This window comes from Abramis brama, assembly GCF_963993115.1.
Source record: "Abramis brama genome assembly, chromosome: 8".
Lineage (NCBI taxonomy): Eukaryota > Metazoa > Chordata > Actinopteri > Cypriniformes > Leuciscidae > Abramis > Abramis brama.
The window spans coordinates 20,429,512-20,455,046 of NC_139970.1; the positions used below are offsets into that span (position 1 = coordinate 20,429,512).

The following is a 25,535-nucleotide window of genomic DNA, read 5'->3' on the forward strand; positions in this document are numbered from 1 at the left end:
ATTTTTGGCTTTCGGGCGCACGTACACTTTTAGTAAGGATCCTATGCACAGTTTTATAAATGAGACCCCAGAGCTGTAAATACCATGTGACTGCCATGGAGAGAAAAAAAAAGAATATCTTCTTGCAGCATTTATGGAAAAAAATAAGTCAATTACACACATTTCAATGGAGAAATATACTTTTTGCCCACAGAATGTAGTTGCAGCATCTACCAGCAATGGCTAACTGCCTATCCCAATGTATTTCCGTTTGTATCTGTATATTCTGAATGAATAAATGTAGATGTTTTACCACTGTCCATATTTTTGATACTTCACATATATGTGTGTGTGTAATGCACTTTTCCCTGAATGTGGCAAAGAAAACTTCAAACACAGAGTAATCAGTCATTGAACAAAAAAAGAGAAAAAGAATTTAGTGCAACTATGCAACTGCCATTAAGATGAATGGGGATGCAAACAGATGGTCCTCTCCAGATATTATAGACTTCCTTGATGCCTACAGATTTCTTTTTTTTTTTTTTTTTTTTTTTTTTGCTGTCATGTGAGTCATTCAATCTCTCTAATTACTTTAACTACTTTAACTTTTACTATAATAAAATTCCATTGCTATTTTATGATTATTTTATCTCGGACCACCTTATTATTTTTAGTGAAGGGACAGAAATCACAGAAGGGATAGATGCTCACTTACCTAAAAAAGTAAGAGAGGTATTATGCCTTGAGATGAGTGAGAAAACACACAAACACAAAATAATCCTTTGTTTTATTGTTCAAATTTTATTAATCTAAAACCAATTGTAATGCAAATGGAATTTCAAGTAATTATTTTTGCAAAAAGCTTAATGATCAGATTTTATTTTGCAGGGCACCTAGAACTTGGTTGATTCCGACTCTTTAATATTCTTCTCCCTCTTCCTCATCATCTCCGACGCTGTCAGTGCCGACTTCTTCATAATCCTTCTCCAGAGCGGCCATGTCTTCTCTGGCCTCTGAAAACTCTCCTTCCTCCATTCCCTCACCCACATACCAGTGCACAAAGGCTCTCTTGGCGTACATCAGGTCAAACTTGTGGTCTAGACGAGCCCAGGCCTCAGCAATGGCTGTAGTGTTACTCAGCATGCAAACGGCTCTCTGTACTTTAGCCAGATCTCCACCAGGAACCACCGTTGGAGGCTGATAGTTGATTCCTACTTTGAATCCAGTGGGGCACCAGTCAACAAACTGGATGGTGCGTTTGGTCTTAATAGCAGCGATGGCAGAATTGACGTCTTTGGGCACCACATCTCCACGATACAGAAGACAGCAGGCCATGTATTTACCATGTCGAGGATCACATTTCACCATCTGATTTGACGGCTCAAAGCAGGCATTGGTTATGTCAGCCACAGAAAGCTGCTCATGATACGCCTTTTCAGCAGAGATCACTGGAGCGTATGTAGCCAGAGGGAAATGGATACGTGGGTAGGGCACCAAGTTGGTTTGGAATTCGGTGAGATCCACATTCAGAGCTCCGTCAAATCTCAGCGATGCCGTGATGGAAGACACAATCTGCCCAATGAGCCTGTTGAGGTTGGTGTAAGTCGGACGCTCAATGTCCAGGTTTTTACGACAGATGTCATAGATGGCTTCGTTGTCCACCATGAAGGCACAATCGGAGTGCTCCAGGGTGGTGTGGGTGGTCAGGATGGAGTTGTAGGGCTCCACCACCGCTGTGGACACTTGAGGAGCGGGATAGATGGCAAACTCCAGCTTGGACTTCTTGCCGTAGTCGACAGAGAGACGCTCCATCAGCAGGGAGGTGAAGCCAGAGCCAGTACCTCCACCAAAGCTGTGGAAGATGAGAAATCCTTGGAGGCCAGTGCACTGATCAGCCTGTTGAATTTGTAGTGAATCAGTTTATTAGAAATGACACTTCATAATTATTAATGCTTCTAAGTCAAGTTTTTATAAACCATACCAGTTTGCGAGTTCTGTCCAGAACTAGGTCAATGATCTCTTTACCAATAGTGTAATGACCACGGGCATAGTTATTGGCAGCATCTTCCTTGCCTGTAATTAGCTGCTCTGGATGGAACAGCTGGCGATATGTGCCTGAGCGCACCTCATCTGAAGAGGAAAAAAACTAGTTCAAATTCCTATTCTTTTTTCTTCTCAATAGCAAATAAATAATAATAATTCATGGGAAATCCAACAATAGTTTGGATTTGATTGCTACATTTTTTGAAAGATATGTTGCTTTTCCAATATTTTGTCAAATTTTTTCATGATCATTTAGATTCATTATATTCTGTTCCTCAGGTTGAACTTACCAATCACAGTGGGTTCCAGATCAACAAAGATTGCACGTGGAACATGCTTCCCTGCTCCTGTCTCACTGAAGAAGGTGTTGAAGGAATCGTCTCCTCCTCCTATTGTCTTATCACTGGGCATTTGTCCATCCGGCTGGATACCGTGCTCCAGACAGTAAAGCTCCCAGCATGCATTTCCCATTTGGGCCCCAGCTTGGCCAACATGCATAGAGATACATTCGCGCTGGAGAGAGAAGGAGGGTAAAGTATATAAATATATGAATATAAGTGTCAGCTGTACATATATTTGCTAAATACTCTAACATATTATATACTAACAAATTAAAGATACAGTAATATGGTAGTTCTAAATATTTAACTAGATCAGGGGGCCGGGTCCTCAGCAAATTTCCAAGAGGGCCTCAAGGTAACATTAGACAAAACAAGCTTTGACAAGCTAAATAAGCTAAAACAAGTAAAAATCAAAGTATTCCTTAGGATTTCTAGACCTGGAAAAATATTTAATTACTAAAATCTTAAAATGCAATGGGCATTTTTATAATGAATATTCATTTAACTAGTTATGTTATTTTACTAGGCAATACAATATTTGATTGTATAGAAAATTAAATATTTTTAAAACATTAATATCCATGAAATCATAAACGACTGGAAGAGTCATGGGCATTCATTGGTTAAAAAGAGTGTGAACCCTGAAGAACGTTCTGTTCCTAAATCCTCTGGAATTCTGAAATTATAATGATTTATTTTTAATATAATTATTTTAGTTACTTTTTATACTTTATATAATTTAGCTCTTTAAAATAAGTTTTGAAGGTAATACTTTACAATAAGGTTTCATAAGTTAACATTACTTAACTACTTTAGTTAACATGAACTAAGAACGAACAATACGTCTACATCATTTATTGATCTTAGGTATTGTTAATTTAAATCAGAAATCAGATGTTGTATTTGTTAACATTAGTTAATGAACTGTGAACTAACAAGAACAAACAATGAACAGTTGGAGTTTTTTATTAACTAACATTAACAAAGATTATGTAACAAATATATTGCTCATTGTTAGTTCATGTTAGTTAATATATTATAATTAAATAATATAATATAAATGAACCCTTACTGTAAAGTGTTACCGTTTTGAAAACAAGCCTTCATGTTTTTTGTGGACAATGAGGCGCCTTGGAGTCAAAAAGGTTGAGAACCACTGAACTAGATGCGTTCTTTTATTGTTTTGAATGAGGAATTTTTATAGTTGAGTTTATTTTTAGTTGTTATCACACTGGCTGAGCTCACCCAAAGCTCAATACTGTAACAAATTCATGCATTTTCCTACGCTTTTGGACCTATATTGTTCAATGTAGAGCTCAGTTTCTTTTCTATCATATTTACATGCATGTTTAGCCTCTCATCTAGGCTTAGTCATAGGATCTTTAAAGTACAGAAGAAGAGACTGAGAGAGTTCCTTGGAGGCCTCAGTCCACCCCACCCCCCCACCCCCGTCCCAGCTGTACACCCTTCTTTGTGTCATACACAGAGAAATCTCACTCGGGCCTTTTCACCAGAACAGTTCTATCCATTATTCTGCTATGCTCCAGATTTTGTCACTCATGATCTCATCTACTAATGCCTCTTTGTATGTCAAAAAGACATGAATGCATTCATTCTGTGAGTAACAACTGCATTTTTCATGGTGTAGTTCCCCATTTCGTCCTCTTTGGTTGACAGAGGTTCAGTGAGCTATTTTGACTGCAGATCCACCAAAAATAGATAAATGTTATATTCAGAAAAAGCAAAGTATTTGAGTTTCCTGCTGACGTGTGTCATAGTCTGGGATCAGGATTTGAAGGCCGTAGCCACATCCTCTGTGTAATGAAAGGCCAGCTCTGTGCCTGAAACCTTACATGGCTTAATGCGTCACTCTCAATCACTTTCATTAAAACGTGTTTCGATATTTAACTACAGTGCTGCTAACTTTGTCTTTGACACAAAAAAATAACACATTATTGTAAGAGAATTATCAAAGTGTCATAGTGTTTACTGAAATCTTCTAGCATCCCATAAGTGCATAAAAATGTCAAATAAAAACATTTACATGTGGATTTTAAGTCAGTGATTTATGAAAAGATTAGGAGTAAGAATCGATCAAGCACTAAGAACTTACCATCTTGTCAGATTTCCCTTCAGGCCGACTTGAGGATTCGGAATAGAGAAGGCAGTTGTGGAGAAGAAAGGAGAGGTGGGGTTTTTATAGAGAGGGAGGAGGAAGGGAGGGGGTTAACAGGAAGTGGGATCGCCCATTGGAGTGAGGATAGTCATTCGGATGGGCCGTCCTTCTTACACAAGCATATTCTCGCTCCCTCTTGGGAGTTTGGGGTCTGTGAAAACCATCTGCCCCCTTTACTAGCTTTTTGGGCATTCGAAAAGATGCCAGCGAGGATTTTTACAGGCTATAAGTCAAAGTTCTTCATGTTCATGTGTTAAAAGTTGCATAACAACTGCAGGAAAACTGATATCTTGACTATTTTTTTTGAGATTCCTACATAAAGAAAGGCAAGTTTAAAGGGTGAAATTGTCATTTCATATATGTAATTACTTCACAAGTCTTTTGTGTCGAAGTACTGTAAATGTAGCGCTACATTTGAAAACAGATATGTGTTTCTCAGTGTTTACAAAGCAAAAAGAGCACTATTGACTAAGGTTTTCTATAGACATGGTTCTTGCTATACAGGAAGAAAATGAACACACAGGCCCAATTGTCAACAGACTTTAATTTCTGTGCTAGAGTGAAAGCACAGACAATATCCAGCCTCTCGTACTGATGCCCAATGACATGAACAAACAGCTGAATCATGAATAACAGCTACAGCAGGTGGTCATTTTTTGTGCTGCATTGACACCGGTGGGGGGAGGGGTGTCATGCTGGAAAATTTTCTGTTTTGTCCTATAGACCTTTATCACTTTTGCATGTGCAAATATACATAGATTTTAAACAATGACATGTCCAACAGTATCATGAAAAGAGTGCAGGTTTTTATAACAACATTTGTTCTTAAAAGGACCTTTGACAGCTTAATTCTATTGTATTTTTTCCAATTAATCTTTACTTTTTAATAAATTTTACTTTTGCATAAGAAATTAAATGTAGAAAAAGAACAGGGAACATTTAGTTAATGCGTTGGGTATCATGAACTAACAATAAACAAACGTTTTTTACAGCATTTATTAATGTATTAGTTGTTCAAATGTTTGTTCATAATTCATTGACATGTTCATTGATAAAATATATTTTTTTAAATCTATTAGTAGAAATTAATAAATGCTGTATAAGCATTGTTCATTGTTATTTTATGTGGCTATTGCATTAACTAATGTTAACTTATAGAATAGCATTATAAAGTGATACCAAAGAATGTATAGTCTCCCAAAAAGAACTCGCTAAAACTTATTTTAGCAGATTAAAATATCTGATTACCCTGAGATTACAAAAAACAGCATTTAAAATTCCACTCCATCCTCATCATCTCCGACGCTGTCAGTGCCGACTTCTTCATAATCCTTCTCCAGAGCGGCCATGTCTTCTCTGGCCTCTGAAAACTCTCCTTCCTCCATTCCCTCACCCACATACCAGTGCACAAAGGCTCTCTTGGCGTACATCAGGTCAAACTTGTGGTCTAGACGAGCCCAGGCCTCAGCAATGGCTGTAGTGTTACTCAGCATGCAAACGGCTCTCTGTACTTTAGCCAGATCTCCACCAGGAACCACCGTTGGAGGCTGATAGTTGATTCCTACTTTGAATCCAGTGGGGCACCAGTCAACAAACTGGATGGTGCGTTTGGTCTTAATAGTAGCGATGGCAGAATTGACGTCTTTGGGCACCACATCTCCACGATACAGAAGACAGCAGGCCATGTATTTACCATGTCGAGGATCACATTTCACCATCTGATTTGTCGGCTCGAAGCAGGCATTGGTTATGTCAGCCACAGAAAGCTGCTCATGATACGCCTTTTCAGCAGAGATCACTGGAGCGTATGTAGCCAGAGGGAAATGGATACGTGGGTAGGGCACCAAGTTGGTTTGGAATTCGGTGAGATCCACATTCAGAGCTCCGTCAAATCTCAGCGATGCCGTGATGGAGGACACAATCTGCCCAATGAGCCTGTTGAGGTTGGTGTAAGTCGGACGCTCAATGTCCAGGTTTTTACGACAGATGTCATAGATGGCTTCGTTGTCCACCATGAAGGCACAATCGGAGTGCTCCAGGGTGGTGTGGGTGGTCAGGATGGAGTTGTAGGGCTCCACCACCGCTGTGGACACTTGAGGAGCGGGATAGATGGCAAACTCCAGCTTGGACTTCTTGCCGTAGTCGACAGAGAGACGCTCCATCAGCAGGGAGGTGAAGCCAGAGCCAGTACCTCCACCAAAGCTGTGGAACACCAGGAAACCTTGGAGGCCAGTGCACTGATCAGTCTTTTGGAAGAGAGGAGAAAGCAAGCTTACCAAAAATACTTCTACAGTCATTTTACAAACTAAATCAGACCAAAAAATATTACCAATTTGCGAATACGATCCAGAACTGAGTCAATGATCTCCTTGCCGATGGTGTAGTGTCCCCTGGCATAGTTATTGGCAGCGTCTTCTTTTCCAGTGATGAGTTGTTCTGGGTGAAAGAGCTGGCGGTAGGTGCCTGTCCGTACTTCATCTACATTCATAGAAAGCTGAACGTTTCAATCATATTTTTTTCATCATTGTGGTATTCACACGCTATTTTAAATTCCATACCATACCAATCACAGTGGGTTCCAGATCAACAAAGATTGCACGTGGAACATGTTTTCCAGAAGCCGTCTCACTGAAGAAGGTGTTGAAGGAATCGTCTCCTCCTCCTATTGTCTTATCACCGGGCAGCTGTCCATCCGGCTGGATACCGTGCTCCAGACAGTAAAGCTCCCAGCATGCATTTCCAATCTGTGTTCCAGCTTGGCCAACATGAACGGAAATGCACTCACGCTGCAGAATGAGAAAAATTTACTTTCATATTGATTTAACCATAAGACCAAATATTATATTAAAATCATGTCTAATACAAAAAAAGTTATGAGTTACCATATTGTATTTTGTCTTCCAGCCGATGCTCAGGGTTCGGAACGAAGCTCTTAATGTGTCAAAGTCTGACACCAAACATATTTATACCTGGATCATCATGTGGTAACTGTTCTCTGTAATAAGAGAAGTCGGTGATGACGATACTATCTTCAGGCTGAAAAAGGAGGAAGACAAAAAGAAAAAGAATGAGGTTAGAGCCTCCTACACTCAGAGGACTAGTTTATTGTTAGGGCAAGATATAAAACTGAATAGGCTGGTGAACAATATTACAAAAACCTTCTTTGATCCTCTGGGGAACATTTTGACAAAAGCACAGCTGAGCAAACTATTTGCCTTTACGAGTGCAAAATCTTGGTTCATATTCTCAACACAAAGAAGCATATAAGAAAGAATTTGTAGGTTACTCATGTGGAGGAGCCACATTCATAAATTAATAATGACTCCTCTTATTTCAGAGAGTTGGAGTAATGTGATACCCTGTGTGTGTGTGTGTGCTCTGAATGAGGTTTGTTGCAGGAGATTGAAAAATAGTAATACAATAGTTGCTCAGATTGAATTCTATAGATGCTGAGAACTATCCCTTAAATGTTCCTTTTATGTGGCTTCCTGAAAATCGTGCATGAAAGCGCATGTCACATCCTTTTTATTGTAACCTGAGTATCTTCTGCGGTGGCAGATGTGCTGTTCAGAAACTGTGAACAGAATTAAGAGGATTTTATACTTCTCTGTCTCTGTGACTATGTATCTGTTTACGAAAGTATTTGCCTCCAGAGCAATGTTAAAGTGGTAGTTAGTTCACCCAAAAATGTTAATTCTGTCAGGTCCATTAAGTCAAGAACACACAGACAATAAAAAATAATTTAAGAATTTTTATTGAATAGATTGCAAACAAGTTGATGTTCCTGAATTGAAATTTGGCAGTATGGCTCTGTTCAGGGAGTCCTCTGACCTTTCATGAGCACCATGAAATAGCAGAGAGTCAGAGGACAGCAGCAGCAGCATTAGGGAACGCTCACACAGTTTAGGACTGTGAGAGCTAAAATATCCCCCCTGTGAACAGAGCAGGCAACATGACATAAAGCAAATGCCACGTTATGCATAAGGAGGAGCTGGGGAGGTGGCGGGCAGCAGAAGCGAGCAGCAAGCATGTAGGAGCAAACTGAATGTGCTTTAAATAGGGCGCCTTGTTTGAGCTTTGGCCATTGAGCAGCGAGGGGAGTTAATCAGCTAATGCAGATCAGCTGACTGGACAGTGTTGTTAGCAAATAGCATTAGCAGCGTCTTGACTACCTGGCCTGCCAGAACTGACGCTGACGCTCAATTTCTGGCATAATTTACTCACCCTCAAGTTGTTCCAAACCTGTATGAATTTATTTCTTCTGCTGAATACAAAAGGAGATATTTTGAAGAATGTCGGTAACCAAACAGTTGATGGCCCCTACTATGGAAGTCAATGGGGCCAGCAGCTGTTTGGTTACCGACATTCTTTACAAATATCTTCTTTTGTATTCAGGTTTGGAACAACTTGAGGGTGAGTAAATTATGACAGAGAGTTTTCATTTTGGGGTGAACTATAGGTATCACTTTACTTCAGAAGTAAGACTTTTACTCTATAATATGTGAGTAGTAGTAGATCAGATTTCACTGTTTCATGCTCTGCTTCCAGCCTCCCTCTGGAATTTATTGTTCTTACAAATTAAAAAAAAAGGTATGCCATTGTTTTTTGGACTTTTTGGGGTTTCAAGGTAGAGTGTTATCCATGTACTATTTGTATATTGTAGGCTTGTAGATTTTGGTTTTCTTACAGATAAAGCTTAACTCCAAATGTCACCACTCACTTGCTAACCTCGTTCAACTTTAAAGGGGTGGTTCAGGATCCAAAGATGGGTTAAGTTATACTGGCTCCTAGCGGATGTAAAAGGTAAACGACAAACGTGCCATAATTCAATAAACAGTGCGTTTAGCGATTTGACCAGCAGATGGCAGAAAAAAAAACTTTTTTTATATAGATTGTTTTAAAGAAGCAAAACATGACATCCTTAAAAAACAAAGAGAAACCCGGAAGCACATTGCAGTTAATAAAATGAGAAAATTCGTCCCAAAATAGTTGTACGAGGACAATCCCAGAAGATATGAGGAGCAGTTTCATCAGGGGCGCCACAGAAAGAACAACTTGTGTCTACATCTGACTTAAACCCTTTCAAAACAGCTTTAGCAGGGTACAATTTGTGTAATAATTTGAATGAAATTTCTTTCTCTAGCCTTGTTAGTTATTTTGTATTTCAAAGGCAGAGTATATACTTTTTTCCAATCAATATGGTAAACCAAATTCATCCAATAGCCTATGACGCCACATATGGAATTGTTGTCTATAGATCTATAATTACGTGATGAAGGATGCGACAGTTTTCCTACTGGGAGTTTACGTAAAAATTCTTCATAATTTAAAGACCTTCTGAATTTAATAATTGAGAAACAGTCAAAATATGTTTCTCAAACCAATTGCTTAAAAACAAAGACTTATTCTCACACATACAATATCCCGGTTGTTCCAAATAAAGTACCAGTGAGGGGGAAAGTTGTGCTCAAAAATGAAAGACCACGCAAGTGATGCTTGCTTATGGAACTTAGATAAGTTGTAACACAAAAACTGTCGAATCCAATTAATTTTGAAAGTGTTGTTCAGAGATGCGAAATCAAGAAAATTCAACCCACCATCTTTGTATGTATTCATTATTACAGACTTCTAAAGATATTTTGTTTTTCCCAATAAAATTTGATCGGGTTATATCGACAGTGCTCTGCCTCTCCAGGTCAAGTCTCTCTGCAGCCATGCATTAAATCTTCTTTGGGCTTTTTATTATCAAGTTCAAGGTACTTCTTTTATCTTGATTTTTAGTGATCATCACGATGCCTAAATATGTAACTTCAGATCTAACTGGAATATTATAAAAAGAGGATGCGGTGCAATCTTTAGTAGACATTAACTCACAGTTTTATAAAATCAATTACTATAGGGATTTAGGAAGCATCTCTTAAAAATAAGGTAGTGTCATCTGCTAATTGGTTAATAACAACTTCTCGATCGGATACCCTAAATACCGCTTTCACAGATAAACATTAAGAGTAAGTTAGCTGCAAACAATAGAAATAAATAGGGAAAAATGGGACACCATTTGTCTTACTCCTCTAGATAAACTAAACCTTGGGGAAGTGCCATTCTTTATTTTAATTCTTTAATTTCGTCGAATAGCTTCTATTACTGTAAAGGGTTTGAATTACTTTGCAAAACATCTCCAAAACCAAATCTATGTAATGCCTTAATAATAAATTGGTGCTCTAAAGAATCAAACGCCTTATAGAAAAAGAAGGGAAAAAAGAAAAGAAAATGTGTTAGTTTTCTTTTGTTCTCACACAGGCACACTTCAATTACAGGCGTGCGTGATCAGAAAATGGCGTCGGTGAACAAGTAGAATGCATTCCTCTTTTCAGTCGGCTTCTTCTAAATGCATCAAATGAATTAGATCTCAAACTTTCTCCTACTTTTTCAAAGATTTTCAATCTAAGATTTATAAAATGGATCACGACGATCAGATTGCGTCTGCTCCTCTCAATCAAGCTCGTCTCTTCTCTTCTGTCATCGCGCATGCTCGTCGACACCCATAGCGCGAATGACAAAGAGCTCTCATTGGTTGATCACTGAGCTTTTATCTAGAATGAATTCGCATATATTTTTTTTATTATTATTTTTTTTCATCTCTTATCGACTTTTATTAAGGGAATATGATATCACTAAATTGTGTATACATTAAATAATTACCGTTATTTAAGGTAATGACTTAATGATAAATTGGTAAAAAAAAAAATATATAAAAAAAAAAATGAATAATAAAAATTCTTTAGAAAACTGTTTGTAGAACTCTGCGATAAGCACATCAGTTCCGGGTGATTTATTGTTTTTTAAGTTCTATAATTGAGTTATTAACTTCTAATAAAGTAATTTCACTATAGCAGAGGTTTCTATCATTACCCGAAATAGTCTTGCAATTTTTAACAGATTCAAGAAAAGTAGCTGCCTCTTCAGAATAATTTTGATGGTAAAGATTACAGTAAAAATCAGCACAGAAATCTGCAAATTCTTGAGGGGTATTAGTCACTGTCCCGTCAATATTTAGAGATTCAATTCGCTTCTTATTTTTATGAAGGAATATCAATTCTTAAAGTCAGTCATTTTTAAATTAAATCCCAGTTGTGCAGGTGGAGCATGTTGTCACACTGCGTTACAATGTGCCCCTATTAGAAATATGCTATTCTATTCTATACTTTTTTGAATTCTATTGAGGAAACATGAGAAAAAGGTGAATAAAGACTGAGAGTCAATGCTCAGAAATGACTAATTATTAATATGTTTTGAAGTATGTTGTATAGCTGTGTTTTCCTGTGTTCGTAGTCAAAACTCAAAAATGAGTTTATATTTAATTATTAAAAAATGGCATTATTTTATATGAAAAGTTTTTTTTGGAGAAAATATTCTAGTTTGTCTTGTATGTTTGTTTGATTAGATCAGATAGCATTTTAAGCTGTCATATGGTCATGTTACTATGAACCCCTCACATGTTACAATGTACCCCACCTATGGGGCATGTTGTCACATTTCACTTCCATTCTTTCGGGATATATCAAGAAAAAAAAAAGGGTATACTGTATTAAAAAAAACAAAGCCACATAATTGTACTAGACATGTGTGAAATTAATGTGGGAAAAAATTCAAATTGTGTCAATATCATTATCAAATTTAAACAAATACCATTTTGACATTGTTTTAATGTCTCGTGTTGTAGCTCCTTCAACCTCATTGTAGCTCCTCAGTTCAAGCGGTTATTGACTGAATACCTTTTTTTCCTTTTTACTCATTTCTAAATAAACTATCCTGAATAAACGAATCATGTCTCGTGTAATCACTCAAACTAAGAAAGCTTGAGAGCAATGTTACATTTACCTCATAAAAGTAATTCAATAAACTCATTAGACAATTACATTAGACACTATATTACATATTCATTATATGTACATTTCTTTTTCTGTATATCTGAATAAATCTAACAATCTAAAAGTTTTTATATCAACCAGTTAAAACAAAGTTAGCGATATAACTTAATTATTATTACTGTGATCTTAAAGGATTTGCTATCCTGTGGCTCCCTCTGATGGACAACATTAGTACTCATCTCTGAATCGAACTGACATAAATGTCTGATATTTTTTTCAACGATTACATTTTTTAATGATTATTTTATTACTGATAATATAGCCACATCAAACTCAGATTCACTGATTCGTGGTACCTTATTTCATGCTTTAACGGTTGAATTTTAAACTTCCATTTTGTAGCTAAGCAGTAATTATACATCATAATATCACTTGTTAAATGGTTATTTAATAATTGCATTCAGTCCTGCACGAACAGATTCGGTTTGTTTGCAGATTCGATGTGCGCTCACGCGCTCTGCTCACGCACGCGACTTCGGGTGCGCATGCGTGCATATGAGTGATTTGAATTTGAATTGCTATGGCGACGGGGACGCCTGTTATGAATTCTGACTGCAAATATCAACACTTTTGACTGTCTGCTGGTTGAGACTAGACGAGACGGACTCAGAGACTTTTTGCTGAATATTTTCTGCGCTGATCTTGAGATTTTGAAGCTGTTCGGAGGATTTCAGAGAGGAGACTTTCATTCTACAAGGAGCTCGGATAACCCCTAACGTTACATCGTTGTATTTTTTTTAAAACTTCATATTATTTCTGAGGACTCTTTCATTTGATTGTTCTTTTCTTATTTTAGAGGGAGTTCGGAGTTTTATTTTATTTCTTTTTTTGGGAGGGGTATTTCTGAGGGGCATTGTATTGTATTTTGTATTGTATTTGTATTGTTTTTATTGCACTTTGAAGGATGCCAGGCCCACATGTTTCTGCGCCCACAGGTCCGGCTCACAGGGAGCAGAGCCCAGATGACGGACGTCCGTCCACTTCCTCTGGCAGAGGTCCGGCACTGAAGAGACAGCTTAGTTCTCGCGCTCAGGTGTACGACTCCCATCAGAGCGCTGAAAATGAGATGCCACTGAGAAAGAGGAGGAGGATGGACAAGTCTGAAGGTAAAACAAATGACCATTGGAGAATATCGCTGGAGTGTCAGTAATTACCATATTTGACCACACCGGCATATTATATCAAAATATAATTTTTGAAGTTCTTCCTCCTGCAGATCAGCAGGTTCAAACCCCTCCAGCTCCAGGCCACCACAGTCCAGCACTTTTCCGGAATTGGTTTGAGGTATTGGCCCTAATAAGCTACAAATGAATTTTGATTTTGATACCTTTTTGTGCATTTGTTTTAAATGTTCTTTGTTTATTGTGATATGGAAAGAAATCAGGGTCAAATCTCTTCTATGTGCTCTATGTATATCATCAGCCTGTTAGCAGTGAGGGAAGTGATAGTCAGGAGAGACAGAGGAAGAAGAGTAGGTCTCTAGATCTGATCTCTCTTCACTGGAGTTCTGGAGAGCATCTCTCTCTTCACTGGAGTGGCTCAGGTCAGGTTCAGAAAGTGGAGGATCAGACCGCTGCAACCATTAGTGAGAGACACGCTGAGGGTAAATCCAGTGACCAGTTGACAATGTGTAAATGCTCTGTTTATTAGTGCTCTGGACATCATAAAGTCTACATCATTTTCAGCTAGATATGAGTATCCATTAATGGAAACGTGTCGTTCGTGGGAACTTAATTAATTAAGGGAATTTTTCTGTTCCCTTGGATGAAGTGCCATTAATTACCATATGCTACAAAATTCACACCATATCAATAAGTTTGATCAAAGTCATGATTTGTCTTAAATATTTAAACAGAACTTTTTATTTTATTTTAAGAATTAATGTAGTGACTGAAGAATCACCATAATATGACTATGCAGTGTTTAATATTTTTTGATTGCATTTAAACATGCTTTTGTTTGATATTCCTTGCTCTATCCGGTGGTCTTGAAGATCATCAGGTTCAAACCCCTCCAGCTCCAGTCCATCACAGTCCAGTCAGTCCAGCACCAGCTCACGACAACAGAGTGGACGAGGCAACTGAGGGTGAGTTTACGGCCATGACCTCAAACATTAAACTCACTGCTGTCCATGCAACTAAATTGAATCATCTTTTTGCAGACAACATTCTGAGCCGGTATGAGATGGGCAGAATGCTTGGTGAGGGATCATTCGGCTCCGTTTACGAAGGGAAACGCTTGGAGGACGGCCTTGAGGTATCGTCATTTTCTTACAATATTTAGCCAGCAAATTATTTTGTCTCACTACATCCATTTCAAGTCTTTTTGTGTATATTTTTCCACTATTTACTGCATTTGACATGTTAGAAATGTAACAGTGTTGTTGTTGTTTTTTGGGTTGATCAGGTGGCAGTGAAAATTGCCAGAAAGCCGCAGGACCTGAAATACATCAACATTGTAAGTATAGCCTACACTCACTGTGTTGTTTTCAAATTAAAATATGTAAACATAATGACAACACCTTCATGTAATAATGATCTTTCTTCCAGCCTGGACATCCCGCACCCTTCCCATTAGAGGTCGGCCTATTAATCCTGGCTAATGGGGGCCCCAAAGTTTCAGGGATCATTGAGTTGCTGGACTGGCAGGACCAGCCTGACCAATACATCATGGTCTTGGAGCGTCCCTCACCCTGTGAAGATCTGTGGCATTTTTTGAATCGTCACGAGGGCATCCTAGATGAGGACACGGCGCGGTTCATCGTGGCGCAGGCAACACTGGCTGCTCACATGTGCTGTCGCCGTGGAGTGTTTCACCGGGACGTTAAGCTGGAGAACCTGCTGGTCAACACAGAGACGCTCGAGGTCAAACTGATCGACTTCGGGTGCGGGGATCTCCTGCAGGAATCTGGCTATGAAAGATTCTGTGGTATGAATTATGAATCAAACCTGTAGTTTGGGACTTAGGTCCTAGTGACTAGTTCAATTGGTATCATATTGAACCGTATCTCACATTTGAGGCAGCATTTTTTTTAAATTAAAAACACCAGATGTTTTTGCCACATGTTATGGTATTTCATGCTATGGTTCTTACCCATCAGACAAATCTTTTTTCTGCAGGCACTCTATCCTACCGCCCACCTGAGTACTGCGCAGAGGGCAAGTACCACGGGAAACCAGCTACCGCGTGGTCTCTGGGAGTGCTCTTATTCCTGTTGGTGTGTGGACGCTTTCCAGAACCAAGAGACAGGCGAATGATTGAAGAAGACACCTGGTCTGATCCTGGCTTGTCAAACGGTAAGATGGCATTCATCACAACAAAGAAGACCAACTGTAATTTAAATCATACAAAACAAAGAAAGTACGAAAAAGTAACACCTGAGCCAAGTGGCTGTATAGAAGATAGATATTGGATAATGCAAGCGTTTCTTCTGATTTTCTGAGCGTACTTTATAGAATAGTCGAATCTTACAGCTTAATTAAAGTTGAAGGGAATAATCTGACTCGCTTCTATCGTTCTGCACAGAATGCTGCCTCCTGATTCGATCCCTCCTGAAGGAAAGCCCGAGACGACGGATTTATCTGAGGAAAATCCTTCGACATGAATGGTTTAAGGCAGGGGTGCCCGATCCTGCTCCTGCCGATCGACTGTCCTGCACCGTTCATCTCCAACCCTAATCAAACACACCTGCCTTTAATTTTCAAGCGATCCCGAAGACGTTAATTGGTTGCTTCAGGAGTGTTTGATTAGAGTTGGAGTCGATCGGCAGGATTGGGCACCCCTGTTTAAGGTAATGAGCCAAAGATCAGCTGCAAATGATTTTGAAGATTATATTCACTTTTCATTTGAAAGATTTTAAAAATGTTTTCTTCTAATTGTAATCTATGACTGTAACCTTTTTTGTTTGTTTGTTTCAGGTCACCGAATAAGACATGAAGAGCAACGTCAGAATTCCTCTCTTAGCCGCCCCAGATGTTCCTGCGAAAGCTGCTTCTGCCACGGCCCTCTCCGAAGGATCTCCGGAGAACACCATCTTTGTATATTTGTGAATAATGGCTGTTATTGTTCATTAACTATTATTGTATATACATTTTATTGTAATAAAATAAATCATATTTTATATAAATACAATATTGGCGTACCTGATTTTGAGAAATGGTACGTGTGTTAGACCGCTTAACATTGTGATTGCTATCAGGATATGAGGAGACTTTCAACTAGCATAACACAATTATTTTTTTGTAGACAATCACCCATTGCACCTCAGCATTTTCCAAACACTTTTATCTTTATATGGAAACAATTCTGTATTCTTCAGGAGGGGCAGGTCCTCTTACCACCTTATTTTGTATTTTTTATTTTTCAATGCCAAGGTATCAAAAATACAAGTACATAGCAAAAATGTAAAAGTTACATACAATTAAATGATAATAAAATCCATAATTTATACATGTATACATGGGCCTATACATACAGGTTTCATATAGCGATTTACAGCTCATTTGCAAGGAGCAATAATAGATTAATAATAAAGTATTCGTTAGTTTTAGCTTTTTGTATATTAAAGAAGCAAAACATGACATCCTTAACAAACAAAGAGAAACCCGGAAGCACATTGCAGTTAATAAAATGAGGAAATTCATCCCAAAATAGTTGTACGAGGACAATCCCAGAAGATATGAGGAGCAGTTTCATCAGGGGCGCCACAGAAAGAACAACTTGTGTCTACATCTGACTTAAACCCTTTCAAAACAGCTTTAGCAGGGTACAATTTGTGTAATAATTTGAATGAAATTTCTTTCTCTAGCCTTGTTAGTTATTATGTATTTCAAAGGCAGAGTAGGCTATATACTTTTTTCCAATCAATATGGTCAACCAAATTCATCCAACATGACGCCACATATGGAATTGTTACAAGCTCCTTTTGAAAGAGAGATCTAATTCTATAATTACGTGATGAAGGATGCGACAGTTTTCCTACTGGGAGTTTACGTAAAAATTCTTCATAATTTAAAGACCTTCTGAATTTAATAACTGAGAAACAGTCAAAATATGTTTCTCAAACCAATTGCTAAAAAACAAAGACTTATTCTCACACATACAATATCTCGGTTGTTCCAAATAAAGTACCAGTGAGGGGGAAAGTTGTGCTCAAAAATGAAAGACCACGCAAGTGATGCTTGCTTATGGAACTTAGATAAGTTGCAACACAAAAACTGTCGAATCCAATCAATTTTGAAAGTGTTGTTCAGAGATGCGAAATCAAGAAAATTCAACCCACCATCCTTGTATGTATTCATTATTACAGACTTCTAAAGATACTTTGTTTTTCCCAATAAAATTTGATCGGGTTATATCGACAGTGCTCTGCCTCTCCAGGTCAAGTCTCTCTGCAGCCATGCATTAAATCTTCTTTGGGCTTTTTATTATCAAGTTCAAGGTACTTCTTTTATCTTGATTTTTAGTGATCGTCACGATGCCTAAATATGTAACTTCAGATCTAACTGGAATATTATAAAAAGAGGATGCGGTGCAATCTTTAATAGACCTTAACTCACACAGTTTTATATAATCAATTACTATAGGGATTTAGGAAGCATCTCTTAAAAATAAGGTAGTGTCATCTGCTAATTGGCTATCCTAAATACCGATCGGATACCCTAAATACCGCTTTCACAGATAAACATTAAGAGTAAGTTAGCTGCAAACAAAGTAGAAATAAATACGGAGAAATGGGACACCATTTGTCTGACTCCTCTAGATAAACTAAACCTTGGGGAAGTGCCATTCTTTCATTTAATTCTTTAATTTAATCGAACAGCTTCCATTATTGTAAAGGGTTTGAATTACTTTGCAAAACATCTCCAAAACCAAATCTATGTAATGCCTTAATAATAAATTGGTGCTCTAAAGAATCAAACGCCTTATAGAAAAAGAAGGGAAAAAAGAAAAGAAAATGTGTTAGTTTTCTTTTGCTCTCACACAGGCACACTTCAACTACAGGCGTGCGTGATCAGAAAATGGCGTCGGTGAACAAGTAGAATGCATTCCTCTTTTCAGTCGGCTTCTTCTAAATGCATCAAATGAATTAGATCTCAAACTTTCTCCTACTTTTTCAAAGATTTTCAATCTAAGATTTATAAAATGGATCACGACGATCAGATTGCGTCTGCTCCTCTCAATCAAGCTCGTCTCTTCTCTTCTGTCATCGCGCATGCTCGTCGACACCCATAGCGCGAATGACAAAGAGCTCTCATTGGTTGATCACTGAGCTTTTATCTAGAATGAATTCGCATATATTTTTTTTATTATTTTTTTTTTTTTTCATCTCTTATCGACTTTTATTAAGGGAATACGATATCACTAAATTGTGTATACATTAAATAATTACCTTTATTTAAGGTAATGACTTAATAATAAATTGGTAAAAAAAAAAAAAAAAAAAAAGGATAATTCTTTAGAAAACTGTTTGTAGAACTCTGCGATAAGCACATCAGTTCCGGGTGATTTATTGTTTTTTAAGTTCTATAATTGAGTTATTAACTTCTAATAAAGTAATTTCACTATAGCAGAGGTTTCTATCATTACCCGAAATAGTCTTGCAATTTTTAACAGATTCAAGAAAAGTAGCTGCCTCTTCAGAATAATTTTGATGGTAAAGATTACAGTAAAAATCAGCACAGAAATCTGCAAATTCTTGAGGGGTATTAGTCACTGTCCCGTCAATATTTAGAGATTCAATTCGCTTCTTATTTTTATGAAGGAATATCAATTCTTAAAGTCAGTCATTTTTAAATTAAATCCCAGTTGTGCAGGTGGAGCATGTTGTCACACTGCGTTACAATGTGCCCCTATTAGAAATATGCTATTCTATTCTATACTTTTTTGAATTCTATTGAGGAAACATGAGAAAAAGGTGAATAAAGACTGAGAGTCAATGCTCAGAAATGACTAATTATTAATATGTTTTGAAGTATGTTGTATAGCTGTGTTTTCCTGTGTCCGTAGTCAAAACTCAAAAATGAGTTTATATTTAATTATTAAAAAATGGCATTATTTTATATGAAAAGTTTTTTTTGGAGAAAATATTCTAGTTTGTCTTGTATGTTTGTTTGATTAGATCAGATAGCATTTTAAGCTGTCATATGGTCATGTTACTATGAACCCCTCACATGTTACAATGTACCCCACCTATGGGGCATGTTGTCACATTTCACTTCCATTCTTTCGGGATATATCAAGAAAAAAAAAAGGGTATACTGTATTAAAAAAAACAAAGCCACATAATTGTACTAGACATGTGTGAAATTAATGTGGGAAAAAATTCAAATTGTGTCAATATCATTATCAAATTTAAACAAATACCATTTTGACATTGTTTTAATGTCTCGTGTTGTAGCTCCTTCAACCTCATTGTAGCTCCTCAGTTCAAGCGGTTATTGACTGAATACCTTTTTTTCCTTTTTACTCATTTCTAAATAAACTATCCTGAATAAACGAATCATGTCTCGTGTAATCACTCAAACTAAGAAAGCTTGAGAGCAATGTTACATTTACCTCATAAAAGTAATTCAATAAACTCATTAGACAATTACATTAGACACTATATTACATATTCATTATATGTACATTTCTTTTTCTGTATATCTGAATAAATCTAACAATCTAAAAGTTTTTATATCAACCAGTTAAAACAAAGTTAGCGATATAACTTAATTATTATTACTATGATCTTAAAGGATTTGCTATCCTGTGGCTCCCTCTGATGGACAACATTAGTACTCATCTCTGAATCGAACTGACATAAATGTCTGATATTTTTTTCAACGATTACATTTTTTAATGATTATTTTATTACTGATAATATAGCCACATCAAACTCAGATTCACTGATTCGTGGTACCTTATTTCATGCTTTAACGGTTGAATTTTAAACTTCCATTTTGTAGCTAAGCAGTAATTATACATCATAATATCACTTGTTAAATGGTTATTTAATAATTGCATTCAGTCCTGCACGAACAGATTCGGTTTGTTTGCAGATTCGATGTGCGCTCACGCGCTCTGCTCACGCACGCGACTTCGGGTGCGCATGCGTGCATATGAGTGATTTGAATTTGAATTGCTATGGCGACGGGGACGCCTGTTATGAATTCTGACTGCAAATATCAACACTTTTGACTGTCTGCTGGTTGAGACTAGACGAGACGGACTCAGAGACTTTTTGCTGAATATTTTCTGCGCTGATCTTGAGATTTTGAAGCTGTTCGGAGGATTTCAGAGAGGAGACTTTCATTCTACAAGGAGCTCGGATAACCCCTAACGTTACATCGTTGTATTTTTTTTAAAACTTCATATTATTTCTGAGGACTCTTTCATTTGATTGTTCTTTTCTTATTTTAGAGGGAGTTCGGAGTTTTATTTTATTTCTTTTTTTGGGAGGGGTATTTCTGAGGGGCATTGTATTGTATTTTGTATTGTATTTGTATTGTTTTTATTGCACTTTGAAGGATGCCAGGCCCACATGTTTCTGCGCCCACAGGTCCGGCTCACAGGGAGCAGAGCCCAGATGACGGACGTCCGTCCACTTCCTCTGGCAGAGGTCCGGCACTGAAGAGACAGCTTAGTTCTCGCGCTCAGGTGTACGACTCCCATCAGAGCGCTGAAAATGAGATGCCACTGAGAAAGAGGAGGAGGATGGACAAGTCTGAAGGTAAAACAAATGACCATTGGAGAATATCGCTGGAGTGTCAGTAATTACCATATTTGACCACACCGGCATATTATATCAAAATATAATTTTTGAAGTTCTTCCTCCTGCAGATCAGCAGGTTCAAACCCCTCCAGCTCCAGGCCACCACAGTCCAGCACTTTTCCGGAATTGGTTTGAGGTATTGGCCCTAATAAGCTACAAATGAATTTTGATTTTGATACCTTTTTGTGCATTTGTTTTAAATGTTCTTTGTTTATTGTGATATGGAAAGAAATCAGGGTCAAATCTCTTCTATGTGCTCTATGTATATCATCAGCCTGTTAGCAGTGAGGGAAGTGATAGTCAGGAGAGACAGAGGAAGAAGAGTAGGTCTCTAGATCTGATCTCTCTTCACTGGAGTTCTGGAGAGCATCTCTCTCTTCACTGGAGTGGCTCAGGTCAGGTTCAGAAAGTGGAGGATCAGACCGCTGCAACCATTAGTGAGAGACACGCTGAGGGTAAATCCAGTGACCAGTTGACAATGTGTAAATGCTCTGTTTATTAGTGCTCTGGACATCATAAAGTCTACATCATTTTCAGCTAGATATGAGTATCCATTAATGGAAACGTGTCGTTCGTGGGAACTTAATTAATTAAGGGAATTTTTCTGTTCCCTTGGATGAAGTGCCATTAATTACCATATGCTACAAAATTCACACCATATCAATAAGTTTGATCAAAGTCATGATTTGTCTTAAATATTTAAACAGAACTTTTTATTTTATTTTAAGAATTAATGTAGTGACTGAAGAATCACCATAATATGACTATGCAGTGTTTAATATTTTTTGATTGCATTTAAACATGCTTTTGTTTGATATTCCTTGCTCTATCCGGTGGTCTTGAAGATCATCAGGTTCAAACCCCTCCAGCTCCAGTCCATCACAGTCCAGTCAGTCCAGCACCAGCTCACGACAACAGAGTGGACGAGGCAACTGAGGGTGAGTTTACGGCCATGACCTCAAACATTAAACTCACTGCTGTCCATGCAACTAAATTGAATCATCTTTTTGCAGACAACATTCTGAGCCGGTATGAGATGGGCAGAATGCTTGGTGAGGGATCATTCGGCTCCGTTTACGAAGGGAAACGCTTGGAGGACGGCCTTGAGGTATCGTCATTTTCTTACAATATTTAGCCAGCAAATTATTTTCTCTCACTACATCCATTTCAAGTCTTTTTGTGTATATTTTTCCACTATTTACTGCATTTGACATGTTAGAAATGTAACAGTGTTGTTGTTGTTTTTTGGGTTGATCAGGTGGCAGTGAAAATTGCCAGAAAGCCGCAGGACCTGAAATACATCAACATTGTAAGTATAGCCTACACTCACTGTGTTGTTTTCAAATTAAAATATGTAAATATAATGACAACACCTTCATGTAATAATGATCTTTCTTCCAGCCTGGACATCCCGCACCCTTCCCATTAGAGGTCGGCCTATTAATCCTGGCTAATGGGGGCCCCAAAGTTTCAGGGATCATTGAGTTGCTGGACTGGCAGGACCAGCCTGACCAATACATCATGGTCTTGGAGCGTCCCTCACCCTGTGAAGATCTGTGGCATTTTTTGAATCGTCACGAGGGCATCCTAGATGAGGACACGGCGCGGTTCATCGTGGCGCAGGCAACACTGGCTGCTCACATGTGCTGTCGCCGTGGAGTGTTTCACCGGGACGTTAAGCTGGAGAACCTGCTGGTCAACACAGAGACGCTCGAGGTCAAACTGATCGACTTCGGGTGCGGGGATCTCCTGCAGGAATCTGGCTATGAAAGATTCTGTGGTATGAATTATGAATCAAACCTGTAGTTTGGGACTTAGGTCCTAGTGACTAGTTCAATTGGTATCATATTGAACCGTATCTCACATTTGAGGCAGCATTTTTTTTAAATTAAAAACACCAGATGTTTTTGCCACATGTTATGGTATTTCATGCTATGGTTCTTACCCATCAGACAAATCTTTTTTCTGCAGGCACTCTATCCTACCGCCCACCTGAGTACTGCGCAGAGGGCAAGTACCACGGGAAACCAGCTACCGCGTGGTCTCTGGGAGTGCTCTTATTCCTGTTGGTGTGTGGACGCTTTCCAGAACCAAGAGACAGGCGAATGATTGAAGAAGACACCTGGTCTGATCCTGGCTTGTCAAACGGTAAGATGGCATTCATCACAACAAAGAAGACCAACTGTAATTTAAATCATACAAAACAAAGAAAGTACGAAAAAGTAACACCTGAGCCAAGTGGCTGTATAGAAGATAGATATTGGATAATGCAAGCGTTTCTTCTGATTTTCTGAGCGTACTTTATAGAATAGTCGAATCTTACAGCTTAATTAAAGTTGAAGGGAATAATCTGACTCGCTTCTATCGTTCTGCACAGAATGCTGCCTCCTGATTCGATCCCTCCTGAAGGAAAGCCCGAGACGACGGATTTATCTGAGGAAAATCCTTCGACATGAATGGTTTAAGGCAGGGGTGCCCGATCCTGCTCCTGCCGATCGACTGTCCTGCACCGTTCATCTCCAACCCTAATCAAACACACCTGCCTTTAATTTTCAAGCGATCCCGAAGACGTTAATTGGTTGCTTCAGGAGTGTTTGATTAGAGTTGGAGTCGATCGGCAGGATTGGGCACCCCTGTTTAAGGTAATGAGCCAAAGATCAGCTGCAAATGATTTTGAAGATTATATTCACTTTTCATTTGAAAGATTTTAAAAATGTTTTCTTCTAATTGTAATCTATGACTGTAACCTTTTTTGTTTGTTTGTTTCAGGTCACCGAATAAGACATGAAGAGCAACGTCAGAATTCCTCTCTTAGCCGCCCCAGATGTTCCTGCGAAAGCTGCTTCTGCCACGGCCCTCTCCGAAGGATCTCCGGAGAACACCATCTTTGTATATTTGTGAATAATGGCTGTTATTGTTCATTAACTATTATTGTATATACATTTTATTGTAATAAAATAAATCATATTTTATATAAATACAATATTGGCGTACCTGATTTTGAGAAATGGTACGTGTGTTAGACCGCTTAACATTGTGATTGCTATCAGGATATGAGGAGACTTTCAACTAGCATAACACAATTATTTTTTTGTAGACAATCACCCATTGCACCTCAGCATTTTCCAAACACTTTTATCTTTATATGGAAACAATTCTGTATTCTTCAGGAGGGGCAGGTCCTCTTACCACCTTATTTTGTATTTTTTATTTTTCAATGCCAAGGTATCAAAAATACAAGTACATAGCAAAAATGTAAAAGTTACATACAATTAAATGATAATAAAATCCATAATTTATACATGTATACATGGGCCTATACATACAGGTTTCATATAGCGATTTACAGCTCATTTGCAAGGAGCAATAATAGATTAATAATAAAGTATTCGTTAGTTTTAGCTTTTTGTATATTAAAGAAGCAAAACATGACATCCTTAACAAACAAAGAGAAACCCGGAAGCACATTGCAGTTAATAAAATGAGGAAATTCATCCCAAAATAGTTGTACGAGGACAATCCCAGAAGATATGAGGAGCAGTTTCATCAGGGGCGCCACAGAAAGAACAACTTGTGTCTACATCTGACTTAAACCCTTTCAAAACAGCTTTAGCAGGGTACAATTTGTGTAATAATTTGAATGAAATTTCTTTCTCTAGCCTTGTTAGTTATTATGTATTTCAAAGGCAGAGTAGGCTATATACTTTTTTCCAATCAATATGGTCAACCAAATTCATCCAACATGACGCCACATATGGAATTGTTACAAGCTCCTTTTGAAAGAGAGATCTAATTCTATAATTACGTGATGAAGGATGCGACAGTTTTCCTACTGGGAGTTTACGTAAAAATTCTTCATAATTTAAAGACCTTCTGAATTTAATAACTGAGAAACAGTCAAAATATGTTTCTCAAACCAATTGCTAAAAAACAAAGACTTATTCTCACACATACAATATCCCGGTTGTTCCAAATAAAGTACCAGTGAGGGGGAAAGTTGTGCTCAAAAATGAAAGACCACGCAAGTGATGCTTGCTTATGGAACTTAGATAAGTTGCAACACAAAAACTGTCGAATCCAATCAATTTTGAAAGTGTTGTTCAGAGATGCGAAATCAAGAAAATTCAACCCACCATCCTTGTATGTATTCATTATTACAGACTTCTAAAGATACTTTGTTTTTCCCAATAAAATTTGATCGGGTTATATCGACAGTGCTCTGCCTCTCCAGGTCAAGTCTCTCTGCAGCCATGCATTAAATCTTCTTTGGGCTTTTTATTATCAAGTTCAAGGTACTTCTTTTATCTTGA

At 37.9% G+C, this 25,535-nt stretch overlaps 2 protein-coding genes across 2 annotated transcripts; both read right to left on the reverse strand.

The window, feature by feature from the left end:
* Positions 1-754: 754 nt before the first annotated feature.
* Positions 755-4,588, reverse strand: LOC311088495 (tubulin alpha chain-like). Its single transcript, XM_084122657.1, has 4 exons — positions 4,477-4,588; positions 2,313-2,535; positions 1,961-2,109; positions 755-1,875 (listed from the first exon to the last, which is right to left on the reverse strand). Exons 1-4 carry the CDS (start codon positions 4,477-4,479, stop codon positions 898-900), a joined length of 1,353 nt encoding a protein of 450 aa, XP_083978783.1. The 5' UTR covers positions 4,480-4,588; the 3' UTR covers positions 755-897.
* A 478-nt stretch (positions 4,589-5,066) lies between these two features.
* LOC311088160 (tubulin alpha chain-like) lies at positions 5,067-7,472 on the reverse strand. The gene is made up of 4 exons (XM_084121861.1): positions 7,422-7,472; positions 7,103-7,325; positions 6,869-7,017; positions 5,067-6,785 (listed from the first exon to the last, which is right to left on the reverse strand). The coding sequence occupies exons 1-4, from the start codon at positions 7,422-7,424 to the stop codon at positions 5,811-5,813; spliced, it is 1,350 nt and encodes a 449-aa protein (XP_083977987.1). The 5' UTR covers positions 7,425-7,472; the 3' UTR covers positions 5,067-5,810.
* Between the last annotated feature and the right edge of the window lie 18,063 nt (positions 7,473-25,535).

What these genes read in the sequence shown, in the direction of transcription:
- LOC311088495 (XM_084122657.1), bottom strand. An exon ending in TCTGGAACCCACTGTGATTG is followed by an intron (nt 2,110 to 2,312) that starts GTAAGTTCAACC and finishes TTTCCTCTTCAG; the next exon opens with ATGAGGTGCGCTCAGGCACA. An exon ending in TGGACAGAACTCGCAAACTG is followed by an intron (nt 1,876 to 1,960) that starts GTATGGTTTATA and finishes CAAATTCAACAG; the next exon opens with GCTGATCAGTGCACTGGCCT.
- LOC311088160 (XM_084121861.1), bottom strand. An exon ending in TCTGGAACCCACTGTGATTG is followed by an intron (nt 7,018 to 7,102) that starts GTATGGTATGGA and finishes CTATGAATGTAG; the next exon opens with ATGAAGTACGGACAGGCACC. An exon ending in TGGATCGTATTCGCAAATTG is followed by an intron (nt 6,786 to 6,868) that starts GTAATATTTTTT and finishes CTCTTCCAAAAG; the next exon opens with ACTGATCAGTGCACTGGCCT.